Here is a 16,302-nt window from a genome sequence, read left to right as displayed (position 1 = left end):
ACTTGTGTAGTTTCTGCCTCATATTCCCGGCTCTGAATTTGCCTTCATATTTCCATCCCCCCCCCAACAGGAATAGCAAGGATATTTTTCCCATTCCTGTTCAAGTGGAGTCCATCCAGCTTGTACAGATTATGATTAGATTAGATTACATGATTAGATTACATTACAGTGTGGAAACAGGCCCTTGGGCCCAACAAGTCCACACCGACCCGCCGAAGCGCAACCCACCCATACCCCTACATTTGCCCCTTACCTAACACTACGGGCAATTTTGCATGGCCAATTCACCTTACCTGCACATCTTTGGACTGTGGGAGGAAACCGGAGCACCCAGAGGAAACCCACGCATACACGGGGAGAATGTGCAAACTCCACACAGTCAGTTGCCTGAGGCGGGAATTGAACCTGGGTCTCTGGCACTGTGAGGCAGCAGTGCTAACCACTGTGCCACCGTGCATTCCCCTCTGCCGGTCACGATGTCCCAGACATGTGATGCCCTCCCTCTGGTTTTCCAGCCACATGCTTAATCACTCAGTTCTCCAATTTCAGTACTGACTTGCAAGTGAGACAGGGAGTAATCCTGAGACCACTGGCTTAGGGTCTTGCCTTTCAATCTCCTGCCTAGCTTTTTATAATTTGTTTTTGAAACTTCATCCCCATGCGTACTCAAATCATTGATGCCAATGTGAACCATGATTTCTGGCTGATTACCCTCCCACAGAAGAATATCTTATAGCTACTGTATTACACTGTTTTACCTTGGTACTAGGAAGGCAAGAATACAGTCTTAAGTTATGTTGATGGCTGCAAAAATGCATGTCTGATCCTCTGTCTGTGAAATCTGCTGTCACTATTGCCTTTCTATTTTTTATTCTTTTCTACCCCCAAACAACTGAGCCCTCGAAGCACCACTGACTTGGCTCTAGTTGCACTTTCCCGAAGAAGAATCACCCTCACCAGTCTCCAAAAACAAATGGCAATTCACAAGGACAATATAATGGGAACTCCTGCACTGGCTGCTTACTTGTATCAGATTGCTGGACCTCACTGCCTGTATGCTTCTAACGTGGGCCAAGATCACTTGTAAAAATGCTAATCGTTTTGCCCTTTGCCTAGTGGATGTACAACAGTAATTGGAGGCAGTAATCAAGTTCCAAAACCTGGAGCTGAACCTTGTGAGTTGGTGACAGTTCTTGCAAATGTATTCATTTGCAACACAAGGTGTGTCCCTGACTTCACAGGTACTGCAGGATGTGCACTTTCAGCCAAATCAACCAGCCATCCAAAAAGTTTAAAGCCATTTATTACAATCACAACAGTAGAAAGGTTTAGCAGTGCTCGCCAATCAGCTTATACTCCACACCACAGTAAGAGCCAACTATGAGAGACACCTCCCAGTGCAGAATCCTATCTCAAGCTGTTTTCAGTTTCTCAGGCTGCATCCCACTCAAGGTGATGGTGACTACCTCGCACAAGCTCCTTGTTTGCTCGCTGCAAACCCCACACAAGTGTTGAGAAATGACAATTTCCATCATGAGAGAATATAACTATTTTGCCTTGACATTCAATTGCCATAGCTAAATTCCCAGTAGTGTTTGCTGATACTTTGAACTGCAGGCAACTGCACATGCGTGTTTATTGGGAAACACACAGTTCCAAACATTGACGTTATCATGTTCTTTATATGTCACGTCATGTGTAAATGCATTGCTGCACATGTGCTGGAAAGCACAATTTTGATCTGGGCTTCACTGGTAGGGATAGGGGACACGGAACAGGGAGAACCCTCAGGCTGAGAAGGGAAGAATCCGGGGATGGAACAATGAGGAGGACCTGGGAGGGGGATTACCTCCCTTCTCCTATTCTCAATTGCTCTCCTCTACTCCATCACACTTTCTTACTCTGACCATGCCCCCTGAAATCTTCTCACACACTATTTAATGTGTCAGTGTCAGCCAACACAGCTAAATTCCCCAGTATCCATATCATGGGGTTTAACACTGACTAGAAATTGAACTGGACCAGCCACATAAATACTGTAGCTACAAGGGCAGGTCAGAGGCCAGGAATTCTGTGCCAAGTAACTCACCTCCTATCTCCCGAATGACTGTTAGAAGGCAGTGATACAGTATTCTTTATTTTCCTGGATGAGTGCAATTCCAACCATGTTCAAGAAACTCAACACCATCTAGAATACAGCAATCTGCTTGATCAGCATTCCTTCTACCACCTTGAACATTCATTCTGTCCACTACTGATGCAGAGTGGCAGCAATGCGCTCCATCTGCAAGATGTACTGCAGGAACCCACTTGGTCTCCTTCAGCAGATCCTTCCAAACCTGTGAAGGGTGAGGGCAATAGATACCTTTGAACAAGTTCCCCTCCAAAGTCACAACTATCCTGACTTGGAATTATATTGCCAAACCTATAATGTTGCTGGGTCACAGTAACAATACTGTGTGTGTAACTACACCACATGGAGTGCAGCAGGTCAAGGAGACAGGTCATCACAAACTTTTCAAGGGCAATTAGCCATGGGCAACGAATGCTGGCCAAGCCAGTGATGCCTACATCCTGTGAAAGTAGAAACAATAATAAACGCTCAGGCGCAGTCCCTTCAGCAAAGGAGGAGGAGTTGGAAGAAATCATGTTTCCTTTTCCTGTTTTACAGAAGGATGGCATCGTATAACACCAGATGATCAGACAGGATAGACACCATAGATGGATCCTGAACATCCCCTAAGGAACAGCTACACAATTGTGGGAAGACATCCTGTCCCTCTGCAGCATTGCTCAACACAGAGAAAGTTGGGCATTGAAATCATCTGGAAAGTGGTCAGGTCTGGGGAGTTTTGACATATCATCAGATCTGAAACTGGTCAGTGGTGTGGAGCCTTCCATCAGAACCAACCTTTCTGAAGGTTTGGTCAGGGTGAGGCTGGGAAAAAGTGTGAGTGGCTCTAAGTGTGGTGGGAGCTTCAATCATTCATCAAGCCTGTTTTGGACTAGGCCAGACCCCTCAAAATATTTTAAGGAGGTAACCTACACTCTAGCCTTTTCTTATTTTAAAGGCAGATGTGAAGTAGATCCATGTGTGAAGTAGCTGGTCAAACCACTCGGCTTTAAGCAAAACAGAATTTATTTAAACACTACAGTTGAAACACAAAAATTCAGAATAACTTAACTATTGGAAAACCTAACTGACTCAATACAGCATCTTAACTAAGGAGCTGTTCTAATTACCATAACATTGTATAAACATACCCCTTGGCAAATGGTAAGTTCAAACACAGGTTTTTACAGGTAGGAGACATGTCAGAGAGAGAAGCCAGTCAAGAATTATCTGCTGAAGCATGGAACCCAAGCACTTTTGCAGCCACCAGCACCTTCTCGATGACAACTAAACCAAACTAGAAAAAATCTGAAATGGGAGAACCGGATACTCGCCTGCCATTGTTAAAGTAGACATTTTCAGACATTTCGGCGCCTTTGCCTTTATGACCTCTCTTGAAAAAAACTCAAGGACAAAATATTAAAGTGACAGTATCATCAGAAGCTTCTTGAACCAGTGACTCATTGCTGTAAGTGAGAGGCTGTTCCATTATGAATTGTGTGAGGAGTGCTCTCTAGGCTCACAAAGTTCTAACACACAAGCTGCTCTGTTGTCTGACTGCTAATTCAAGGACAGCTTCATGGAAAGAAAATCTTTCAAGTGTGAGATATGTGGTGGAGCCTTCACACAGTCATCGATGCTTGTGAATCACCAATGTATTCATACTGGGCAGAAACCATTCAAATGCAAGGTGTGTAACAAATCATTCTCGCGGTCATCAGCCTTCCTCGTGCACCAATACATTCACACGGGGGAGAAACCATTCACATGCAAGGTATGTGTCAAATCATTTTCAAATTCATCCACTCTCCGTTTACACCAACGCATTCACACTGGAGAGAAACCGTTCACATGTAGGTTGTGTGTCAAATCATTCTTTGACTCATCCCACCTTCGCAGACACCAACGAATTCACACAGGTGAGAAACCATTCAAGTGTGAGGTGTGTGAGAGATCATTCTCGTGGTCAGCTGCTCTTCGTAAACACCAACGCATTCACACTGGAGAGAAACCATTCACATGTGAGGTGTGTGACAAATCATTCTCAGCTTCATCGGACCTCTTAGTCCATCAGAGGATTCACACAGGGGAGAAACCTTTCAAGTGTGAGGTATGTGGAAAAGCTTTCTCGGAGTCATCAAACCTCCATGTCCACCAACGCATTCACACAGGAGAGAAACCATTTAAATGTGAGGTGTGTGACAAATCATTCTCTAGGTCATCGACCCTCCAAGCACACCGAAGTATTCACACGGGGGAGAGGCCGTTCACTTGCAAGGTGTGTGATAAATCTTTCTCTAGATCATCAACCCTCCGTGGACACCGACAGATTCACACAGGTGAGAAGCGATTTACCTGTGAAGTATGTGACAAGTCATTCTTTCATTCATCCCACCTCCTCAGACACCAACGCACTCATACTGGGGAGAAACCATTCACGTGCAAGGTGTGTAACAAGTCATTTTCGAGGTCATCGACCCTTCTGCTCCATCAAAGGATTCACACAGGGGAGAAAGCGTTTATGTGCAAGATGTGTGACAAATCGTTTTCGAATTCTTCAACCCTCAGCACACACCGATGTACTCACACAGGAGAAACCAGTCAAGAGGAAGATTTGTAACACAGTCTTCTCAGCAACATGGATTCCCTGCTCACACCATGCATTCACTTGGACAAACTGTTCATGTGTGATGTGTTGGAGAATTTGTTTTTGTCACCATTGAACCTCTGCTCACAGCAATGTATCCTGCAGAACTGTTCCAATATAACGAGTGTGAAACGTAGTATTCCAATCATTGAACCTCCTGCTCTGGAGAGAAGCCACACAGGGAGTTAATCCTTTACGTGTGTGGTTTGTGATGAAGCTTTTGTGGCAATTCTAATTCTCCTGAGATATGAGAGGAATCACACAGGGGAGGTTACCTTCAGATACACTGTTTATGTTTATCACCCATTGCCTAATCTCCTGAAGTATTCTTCCTATTCATCCAAGAGAAATCATTCAGGTGTGAGGTGCATGACAAATCATTTGTACGGTGAGTGTACTTCCTGGTCCCTCAACACACTCATGTTGATGTGAATTATCTTATAGTCAGACTTGACCATCACATTTTCTCTCCCAAACAGGTACCGATTGAAATCCTCATCATCAAAGACAATATTTACGCTCTAGTTCTCAACGTTCATACTTTGTTGTTCAGTTTGTGTAAACCCTCTGGATACAAACACAACGGGTTGTCCTCTCTACATAGGGGATTACCCCAAGTCCTGTTTCACTGACATCACACTGCAGGGTGACTCCATTGTTACATCATAATCCCTCAGCACTGGTAATGTCATCACTAGTTGTTTGGTGGGAATGAAACCTGCTTTCAGATACTGGTGTCAGAAGGACACCCAGATCCGTTTGTACATTTTGCAGTCTATCCCCATTGAAATAATACTCTGTCATTTCATTTTTCTTACTGAAGTAGACAACTTCAGACTATCCAAAGTTTTGTTGCAACCCAAAGCATTAATCCACTCACTCAATTTTTCTAAATTGCCCTGAAGCTTCTTTATATCCTTTTCACATTTCCAATTCCAACTTGTTTTATGTTGTCAGCAAATGAAGAAATATTACATTTGATTTTCTCATCCGTATCATTGATTATATATTGTGGATAGTTGATCACTTCCTTCTAATCGAAAAATGATCCATTTAATCAAGCTATTTTCTGACTGCTAATCAATCCTCAATTCATGCCAGTACTTTACTAACAACCTCATCTACGTTGATTTTTGCACGCTATCTTCTTATGTGGAGACTTGAGAGCTTTTGAATATCCCAATACATCACATTCACCAGTTCTCACTCATCTGTTCTAATGGATGTTTTCTCAAAAAAACTTAGCTTGTTTTTATAGTGTTAAATATGATTCCTTTTCATAAATCCATATTGACTTCGTGGAATAGAGTTGGGTCTAAGTGTCCTGTTATCACATCCTTATGATAGACTCCACTAATACTGCTAATGTTAGGTCAACAGTCTGTAATTCCAAGTTTTCTCCCTCCCTCTTTTGTTTTTGAAACAATGAGGTTACATTTGCTACCCTCTAATCTGCTAAGACTGATCCAGAATCTACAGAACTTTAGAAGATGACATTCAATGTATGCACTATTTCCACGGCCATCTCCTTTAGTTCCCTGACATGTAAATTATCAGGCAGTGGGGATTTATCACTTTTCAGTTCATTAATTTTTCTTCCACTTTCTTCTTTTTTACTAATACTAATTTCTTCAGTTCCATCTTCCTAGTAGACCCTTGCTCCCTCACATTTCTTCTGTAAAGACAAAATTAGAGCAATTGTTCAGTTGATCTGCCATTTCCTTGTTATCCATTATCAATTCTCGTGTTCCACTTATAAATGGCCTGTGTTTATCTGTGGTCATCTTTTTATTTTTTATATGCTTATTTTCCCCTGCTTACTCGACCTCTTGGTCCTCCTTTGCTGAATTCTAAACTGCTCCCAGTCCTTGCTATGTTTTCCAGCAAATTTATATGGCTCCTTTTTGGATCTAATACCATCCTAAATTTCATTTGTTAGCCATGGTGGGACCATTTATCCTGTTGTGTTGTTTCACCCACAAAGAATGTATAACTGTTGCAATTGATGTATTTATCCTTAAATATTAACCTAACTGTGAGGAGGACACACAGAGGCTGCAAAGCGATATAGACAGTTTAAGTGTGTGGACAACAAGATGAAAGATGCTTGTTCACCATCGACCAGGTACAAGTCAGCACTATGATGGAATACTCCCCGCCTTGCTTGGATGTGTGCAGCTTGATACCATCCAGGTCAAAGCAGCCCACTTGATCCACAAATGTCCATTCCTTTCATCACTGATGCTCAGCTGTGGCAGTGTGTACTGTTCACAGGATGAACTGCAGAAATTCACTAAGGCTTCGTGGAAAACACCTACCAAACCCACAACCAACTTCATCTAAAAGGACAAGAGCAACAGACAAATGGGAATACCACTACTAGCAAATTCTGCCTCCAAATCACTCACCACCTGGACTTGGAAATATATCAGCTTTCTTTCACTGTCATTCAGTCAAAAACCTGGAACCTCCTCCCTAGTACCATTGTGGGTCCACCAACAGCACATGGATTGTAACAGTTCAAGAAGTCAGCTCACTATCATCTTCTCAAAAACAGCTAGGGATGAGGAATAAATGCTGGGCCAGCTAGTGGGACCCATATTCCATGAATCAATTAAAACAATTAGTATGAGGAATTGTGAAATTATTCATTTAGATCACAACATTAGAGAAATGGATATTTTTCAAAGGTGATTTTCAAAGAGAATTGGGTTTGCTCTAACAAAGAAACCAATGTGCAAGTATAATAAGCAATTAGGAGAGTAAGTAACCAGTTGGTCTTCATGACAAGGGGAGTTGGAAAACAGGAATAAAGAAATCCTTCTCCAGTCGTACAAGGTTTTGTTGAAACCACATCTGGAGGAAGTGTGCAGTTTTGATCATTTAAGGAAAGATACATTTGCACTGGAGATAGTGCATCGAAGGTTTATTAGGTTAGGCCCTGGATAAGGGAGTTGTCCTGTGATCACAGGGACTAATTAGTTAGGACTGAGATGAGGAGAAATTACTTCACAAAAAAGATTGTGAACCTTTGGAATATTCTACCTCAGAAGTTGTGGATGCTGTATTGTGAATACACTTAAGGCTCATATAGACAGATTTTTAGTCTTCGGGCATCAAACAATTTGGGGAATGAATGGGAAAGTGAAGCTGAAACCCAAAATTAGTCATGATTCTATAGAGTAGTGGAGCAGGTTTGACTGTTTATGTGGTCTATTCCTGCTATTTGCCAATGGAATCATCATAAAATTATCCAGATCCAGTGCAGATGTGTATAAGGCAATCTTAGAAATGAGAAACACAGGTAGTGGAGTCATTGGAGTTACTAATGTCATACCATAGTAAACTACACTTTCAATGGCTGAAGAGTGACCAAGGCCAGATCTAGTAACAGCAATGAATGCCAAAATCAAACTGAAATGACAGAAAGCCACATTTCATTTTGATAATACTGTTAATAAATCCAGAGCTGAGAATGGGCAAGCCTGTCACAGTACAAACATTCAACAAAAGTCAGCTCATTTGCCAAACTGGGAATCATACAGAGAAATTGTCACCTTAATTGTACACAGTCAGAGTGCAAGACCAGATCTATTGTTGCAGTCAGAGATATTGCTCCTTCACAGCAGGCAGCTGATGAGGCAGATCTAATTTTACCAATTGAACAATGACTATCACTCCTGGAAGTCAACCCTGGGAGAATTTAACTTTGAATAAAACCTCACTATTCCCCTGGTTAATGTTTGACAGAGATTTTGGTATGGCAACAGTACTCTTTATCCTTGGAAGGTTTCAAACTGACAGCATCAGTGTTGGATATCGATCCTCAGATGTGTTCAACAGCAGATCAGAAGAGGAAGACACACAGCATCCAAGGAAGTGATGATGTGAAGTGGTGAGATCAGCACATGTACAGAAGACAAGCGCACAGGAGAGCATGGCTCAGGAGGTGGGTTTCATGGTCAAACTGAGCTTAGAAAAGGCATTGGAGGGGTTATGTGAGAAACTTGAGAGTTCAAGGCTCATGGAGGGGGAGTATTATGGAAGTTTGCCCAGGCTGGCTATTGGCAAAGGTAGCTGCTGGGATTGTTTCAAGCTTATTTCCCTGAGAAGAGCAGTCAATATGCAAGGAGTAGAGAGTTACAGAATTGGTGGAAGGATTAGAGGGAAGTCATGGAGTAATTCTTCCACCCAGAGTGTGGTGAACGTCTGGAAATTACTGTCTGAAATGATGTTAGAGATAGAAAACCTCAACACATTTAAAAACCATTGCAATAAGAACTTGAATGTGGTGATTTTATTTATTTAAGTTTGCCTTTCAGCTAGAACACATTCAAATTAAAAGGAGCCAACACAAAAGTAGAAAAGATGCTCAGGAAGAAAACATACTGCTCGTAATGAACAATTTTCAGAAAGCATTGAAAATCATCCTTCCAGGACCTTGAAAACCTGACCGGGACACAATGAGTGACTTTTTCAATCAACAGTAAAGGAGGATGATGAGTGAGTGTCCATCCAATTTGATTATTTGACTCGATTCCTGAATTCCTGTGACCACTCCATGAAATTGTAAATAATAGTAAGGTAACGAGCTGCATGGAACCACCACTCGAAATGTGCTCTACATTCCTTGGAAATGCTCATCACAGAGAACTTTCTGATAAATGTGAAACCCACCTGATCTAATAAACAGGATCTTCCTCATTGAAGCCAACTCTTTATGTTAATGGACTGGTCATGAACCAGGATGTGAGATTGTTACAATGTATGTGATGACACAGAGGTGTTTGTGGTGACCATTGTCAAGGGTGTTATGTTTTTGATAGTTTTATGAAATGTGTTTAGCATGAAGAATGATCATAGGAGCAGATGGTAGCAGTAGCAAAGAGCAGTAAGAGCAGAATCAGACAACAATGAAAACAGATGGCAGTAACAACACTGCGCCGCATAGAACTGCTCAGAAAATCAGTTTGTTAAGAGAATTGGATGAACTCAAACAGGACAATGAAGCTAAAGGAACAGCAGGAACCGAAACAGCAAATTCTCAGAAGTAACAATTCAACAGTTAACAGTAAGACTGAGGCTCAGATGTTCCAGTTACAAAGTTTGTAAGTGTGATAATGATTTAACTCGGGGGGGGGGCAGGTATCTGATGTTTATAACTTTATGAATAGAGACAGAAACATACAGCATGGAAACAGACCCTTTGGTCGAACCAGTCCATGCCGAACATAATCCGAAGCTAAACTAGTCCCATCTGCCTGATCCTGGCTCATATCCCTCCAAACCCTTCCTATTCAGGTTCTTATCCAAATGTTTTTTTAATGTTGTAATTGTACGGACATCCACGACTTTCTCAGGAAGTTAATTGCATGTCCGAACCACCCTCTGTGAAACTTTGCTCCTTATGTCTTTTTAAAATCTTTCTCCTCTCACCTTAAAAATGTGCTCAATGTTACAATAAACTTTTAAGAAAGAGTCATAGAGTCATAGAGATGTACAGCATGGAAACAGACCCTTCGGTCCAACCTGTCCACGCCGACCAGATATCCCAACCCAATCTAGTCCCACCTGCCAGCACCTGGCCTATATCCCTCCAAATCCATCCTATTCATATACCCATCCAAATGCCACTTAATTGTACCAACCTCCACCACATCCTCTGGCAGCTCATTCCATACACGTACCACCCTCTGCGTGAAAAAGTTGCCCCTTAGGTCTCTTTTATATCTTTCCCCTCTCACCTTAAACCTATGCCCTCTAGTTCTGGACTCCACAGCCCCAGGGAAAAGACTTTGTCTATTTATCCTATCCATGCCCTCATAATTTTCTAAATCTCTATAAGGTCACCCCTCAGCCTTCAACCCTCCAGGGAAAACAGCCCCAGCCTGTTCAGCTTCTCCCTATAGCTCAAATCCTCCAACCTTGGCAACATCCTTGTAAGTCTTTCATGAACATTGACCATTTTCTCTACCTGACTGGTTCAGGTTGCATCTTAGAGTTTGTAATATAAGAGTGAGGTGTGGAACAAATCAGAAATCTACCAACAGGATGGAATAACTTCTCCACATTTACCTTGTCCATTGAACACTCTCAGAAAAGTTACAGCACAGGTTGGATACAGAATCAAATTCAGTCTCAACTGTACCCAGAGTGTCTGGTTCACCTGGATCAGAATCAAGACTGCTTCACTCGTTCAGACTCTCCTGTATCACTGACATGAAGGTAATTGTGCTCTAGGAGCAGGGATATGGGGTGAAGGTCCTGGAACAGGAGGCTATTTTGTAGGAATGCCTTTTCAACTGGTACAAAGGGCAGACGAGCATCGAAACTGCATCTGTCAGTGTCACAGCATTACAAAGCAACCGGCAGAGTAATCTAATATCCAGTTCTCGGGCATTCAGTGAAGAGAGGGAAACCCCTTGGGCATTCAGTAAAGAGGTGGCAGATACGCAGTGCTTTTGGGGCTTCCTCATCCTTGTCCAAATTAAACCTAGAGCTGCTGTCTCTCCCTTGTCCACTATGAGGAGCTGTCCAACTGCATTGCTGAATGAAAACAGAAATTGGTGGAGAAACTCAGCAGGTCTGGCAGAATTTGTAGAAAGAAATGAAAGTTAATATTTTGAATCTTGTGGCTGTTCATCAGAACTGCTGAACTTCGGACCAACGTTCACAACCTTCGCCCCTACTCCCTGCCAGTGCCCCCACTCCTGTCAGACCTCCACTCTCACAAGCTCAGCTTCAGTTGGGCCAGTTTGCATGCATGGCTGATGTGATGTTATTAAACCCAGACTGAGATGTTGTTGACCACACATGCAGATTCATTCTGGGTTAGGGATGTCTGTTGCCAGTAACTGACAGTACCAGGCTTATGTGTACAAGTGCAAGAGACCATTTTGATGACCAACTTTGAACTTGAGCCCAACACTCTGGAGAGAAAAAACGTCACTGCCTCCAACCACTTGGTTTTTGTCACAGGCAGTCTAAATGTCCCACATCAGGTCCCTATCCACTTCCATTGTAGTGCTGGATCCAGTTTGGTTCTGGCATTGGAAACGGTAACTGTTTGAGTGTCACCTGATGAAGGAACAGTGCTCGGAAAGCTATTACTTCTAAATAAACCTGTTGGACTATAACCTGGTGTTGTGTGATTTTTAACTATTTGAGTGGATAAAGAGTGCAGCTGGAAAAAGCACAGCAGGTCAAGCAGCATTAGAGTAGAAGGGGAGTCCATGTTTCAGGTCAGAACCTCTCATCAGGATTGGGGAAGGGGAACGGGCTACGAAATAAATAGAGAGAGGGAGTGGGATGGCAATAGGTGGATGCAGGTAGGAGGTGGCTGCGATTGGTCACTGGGAAGGGTAGAGTATATAGGATAGGTAAGGAAGATGGACAGGTAAGGCCAAGTTGAGGGGACACGGTTGGAGAGGGAGGGCTGGGACTGGGATGAGCTAGGGGTAATGGGGAAATTTGGAAGCTGGTGAATTCTATGTTAAGGCCGTATGGTTGTAAGCTCCTGAGGCGGAAGATGAGATGTTCTTCCTCCAGTTTACGTGTGGCCTTATGTTGATGGTGGAGGAGGCCCAGCATGGACATGTCATAGTGTGAAGGGGAGTTGAAATGGATGACAGCCTGAAGGTGGGGTGATTGGAGCATATGGACCATAAATGTTCCCTGAACCGGTTCCCAAGTTTGCGCTTGGTATGTCCGATGTAGCGGAGAACACATCAGGAGCAACGAATGCAATAAATCAGGTTGGAGGAAATGCATGTGACTCTCTGCCTTACTTGGAATGATTCTCTGGGGCCTTGGATAGAGGTTGGGGGGAGGTGTGGGGACATGTTTTGTACTCCTGTGGCCACAGGGGAAGGTTCCACCCCATTCACAATCATTCGGGTCTCAACCAAAGGAAAATGATTTCCTAATGAATGGCTGCAAAGCAATCAATTTGAGTCCGAAGCAGCCTCAGAGTCTGAAGATTGGCCAGGATTATAAAGCACATTGAAGGGGTTAGCCTTAAAAGCAGAGTTACTGTCTTGAGCTTCCAGATATGTGTGCAGAATTCAGTTCAAGTTTGGCAGTCTAGATAAAGTGGATGCTAATAATTACATTTGATTTAAAGCAAACTATAACTTCAGAAAGAATGACAATGAATGTAATTCCTCATTTGATATTTTTTCAAATTGGATTCACTTGGGTACCCAGTGCTGCTTACAGCATTGGCTGACAATGAGGTACTATGGGTTGTGATGTGTAATAGTCTCATTGACACTATTGCAGTTATGATCAACTCTAACTTGAATATGTTATTGTCTCAGTGCAGTGCTGGTGCAGTGTGTTAAACAGATCATTGGTACGGCCATTTGTAATCACCGTCCAGATCAGTTCTGGAGCAATCTCTGGGAAAGGACCTCTGTTTTTGGAGATGAGAAAGGACCTTAACTACTGTACATTACAGTTGTGAAAAAATTATAGGGTTTAAGCTTGAAATCTTTTCATCATTAATCTCAACTTTATATTTTCAAAGTGGAATCTGATGAGGTGGGAATGGTCGTGCTAAGTAGTCAGAGTTGCTCATCGTATTAGTTTACCAGAGTTGGGGGCGGTGGTTTTCCTAGATATGAAATTAAACTTTTAAACTATGTGGACTCAACATGGGGTTAAAATAGGGCCACCACGGGGTTGAGAATGGGACTGTCAAGAGTTTTCGGAAAGTTGTGGGCTACAGGAGGCCCAGAGATGTGACGGTGCTCAGTTGTGCACAGATGAGAAAATGAGCATGAGAATTTTAAATGAAAGTGTTGTTGGGCCTGGAGATAACATAACTTCACTAAATACAGTGCTGATGGTTGAGCGGAACTTGGTGCAAGTAAATGTAATGTGACACGGAAGAAAACTTGCGGAGAAAAATTGGAGAAATTTTAACTTTATAATCAATAGTGAAGCAGCAGCACACTAATATTTTAAAATATTAATTTCATTTTAGAAATATAGTGCTTAAAATGTGTATGTGGGGTTGGGGATTGGGGTAGTACTGTGGGGTGAGGAAAAAGCAGTCAACATAGTTGACTGTTGACGTGTGGTTCAAATGAACCCCAACAGTGAATGTTTTATCTCAGTACTAACTGAGCATTAGTCACAGAGGCTGTAATCAGGCCCCTTTTTTTTGTCTTGGTCAACATGGGATATTTCACTGAGCACTCATTTAAGGAGTCAAATTATTATACTTAGGAAAAGAATGTAGAAGTATATTTGGAAAAATGGGCAACATATTTTCTTAAGCTGCAATACTGCAGGATAGCATTACATCCCCTGATTAAGCAAGGAGAGTGGCATAGCAAGGGGTGAGAGGCCGGCAAAACGGTCTGTACAGTGTGGAGTGACGGACCACTCCCTAAGTCACAGAGCCTATTATCAGAGTCACAGTCACTTCCCGGGTACATGTTAAACTCCAAGAATAGGGTCACTCATAGTACACCTCCCTCTTGGACATGTGCCAATCCCATCACTGGAAGTTATCACTGCCTTGGACACTGTGAGTCTTCCACTTCTGATCTTCTGTTAAACACATCCAAAGATACACATGCTGCACTGATGTTGTCGGTTTGAAAAGCTCAGAGGATGAAGAATGCTATTCCCGCACTAGAAATCTCTATCATTTACCATGGGACTGAGACAGCAGCTGCAATAAGTGAGGTTTTGTTCAGATGGGACAATGACAAGTTTAAATCCCCACTGGTCTGTTGCTCAAAGTCAACTCTATTTCACCAGTCAGTTTCCAAACTTCAGGAAACTCATGTTGCTCCAGAAATATTTGGATTGACAGTGAGAGATGTCAATCAGAGAGCTCACCCAGTCTGCCATTGTCTCCTCTTCCTCTTCCAAAGTTAAAAATCACGCAACACCAGGTTATAGTTCGATAGTTTATTTGGAAACACAAACTTTCACAGTGCTGCTACTTCATCAGGTGGAGTATAAGATTGTAGGACACACAATTTATAGCAAAAGTTACAGTGTGGTGTAACTGAAATTATCTAGGAGAAAGTGAGGACTGCAGATGCTGGAGATCAGAGCTGAAAATGTGTTGCTGGAAAAGCGCAGCAGGTCAGGCAGCATCCAAGGAGCAGGAGAATCGACGTTTCGGGCATGAGCCCTTCTTCAGGAATGAGGAAAGTGTGCCAAGCGGGCTAAGATAAAGGGTAGGGAGGAGGGACTTGGGGGAGGGGCATTGGAAATGCGATAGGTGGAAGGAGGTTAAGGTGAGGGTGATAGGCCGGAGTGGGGGTGGTGGCGGAGAGGTCAGGAAGAAGATTGCAGGTTAGGAAGGTGATGCTGAGTTCGGGGGTTAGGACTGAGACAAGGTGGGGGGAGGGGAAATGAGGAAACTGGAGAAGTCTGATTTATCCCTTGTGGTTGGAGGGTTCCTAGGTGAAGATGAGGCGCTCTTCCTCCAGCCGTCCCCCACACCTCCACCCACCCTACCCCCTGTAAAAATGCCATCCCATATTCCCAATTCCTTCATCTCTGCCACATCTGCCCCCAGGAGGACCAGTTCCAATACCGTACAACCTAAATGGCCTCCTTCTTCAAAGACCGCAATTTCCCCCCAGACATGATCGGTGATGCTCTCCATCGCATCTCCCCCACTTCCTGCTCCTCCGCCCTAGAGCCCCGCCCCTCCAATCGCCAACAGGACAGAACCCTACTGGTCCTCACCTACCACCCCACCAACCTCCATATACATCGTATCATCTGTCATCATTTCTGCCACTTCCAAACGGACCCCACCACCAGGGTTATATTTCCCTCCCCTCCCCTATCAGCGTTCCGAAAAGACCACTCCCTCCATGACTCCCTCGTCAGGTCCACACCCCCCACCAACCCAATCTCCACTCCCGGCACCTTCCCCTGCAACCGCAAGATATGCAAAACTTGCACCCACACCACCTCCCCTTACTTCCCTCCAAGGCCCCAAGGGATCCTTCCACATCTGCCACAAATTCACCTGCACCTCCACACACATCATTTACTGCACCCGATGTGGCCTCCTCTATATTGGGGAGACAGGCCGCCTACTTGCGGAATGTTTCAGAGACACCTCTGGGACAACCGGACCATCCAAACCAACCACCCCGTGGCTCAACACTTCAACTCCCCCCTCCCACTCCACCAAGGACATGCAGGTCCTTGGACTCCTCCATCGCCAGACCATAGCAACACGACGGCTGGAGGAAGAGCACCTCATCTTCCGCCTAGGAACCCTCCAACCACAAGGGATGAACTCAGACTTCTCCAGTTTCCTCATTTCCCCTCCCCCCACCTTGTCTCAGTCCCAACCCTCAAACTCAGCACCACCTTCCTAAACTGCAATCTTCTTCCTGACCTCTCTGCCCCCACCCCCACTCCGACCTATCACCCTCACCTTAACCTCCTTCCACCTATCGCATTTCCAATGCCCCTCCCCCAAGTCCCTCCTTCCTACCTTTTATCTTAGCCCGCTTGGCACACTTTTCTCATTCCTGAAGAAGGGCTCATGCCCGAA

General features: G+C 43.7%; 2 protein-coding genes across 2 annotated transcripts in view; both read left to right on the top strand.

Annotated features, from left to right (window-relative positions):
• LOC122541653 (uncharacterized) overlaps positions 1–9,474 on the top strand; it is a 107,943-nt gene extending 98,469 nt beyond the window's left edge. The window contains exon 3 of the mRNA XM_087978750.1: positions 2,672–9,474. Within this exon, the coding sequence (XP_087834876.1) occupies positions 3,693–4,733 (1,041 nt within the window). The 5' untranslated portion in view covers positions 2,672–3,692 and the 3' untranslated portion in view covers positions 4,734–9,474. The remainder of the gene's footprint in view (positions 1–2,671) is intronic.
• LOC122541599 (uncharacterized) overlaps positions 5,039–16,302 on the top strand; it is a 28,647-nt gene continuing 17,383 nt past the window's right edge. The window contains exon 1 of the mRNA XM_087979054.1: positions 5,039–5,148. The gene's annotated coding sequence lies outside the window, so the exon portion shown is untranslated. The remainder of the gene's footprint in view (positions 5,149–16,302) is intronic.

The sequence above is a fragment of the Chiloscyllium plagiosum genome, unplaced genomic scaffold (assembly GCF_037043375.1).
Source record: "Chiloscyllium plagiosum isolate Xiang-an unplaced genomic scaffold, Cpla_swu_hap1 HiC_scaffold_35, whole genome shotgun sequence".
Lineage (NCBI taxonomy): Eukaryota > Metazoa > Chordata > Chondrichthyes > Orectolobiformes > Hemiscylliidae > Chiloscyllium > Chiloscyllium plagiosum.
The sequence above is the reverse complement of the archived record's forward strand: the minus strand, read 5'-3'. Positions and strand labels throughout refer to the sequence as shown.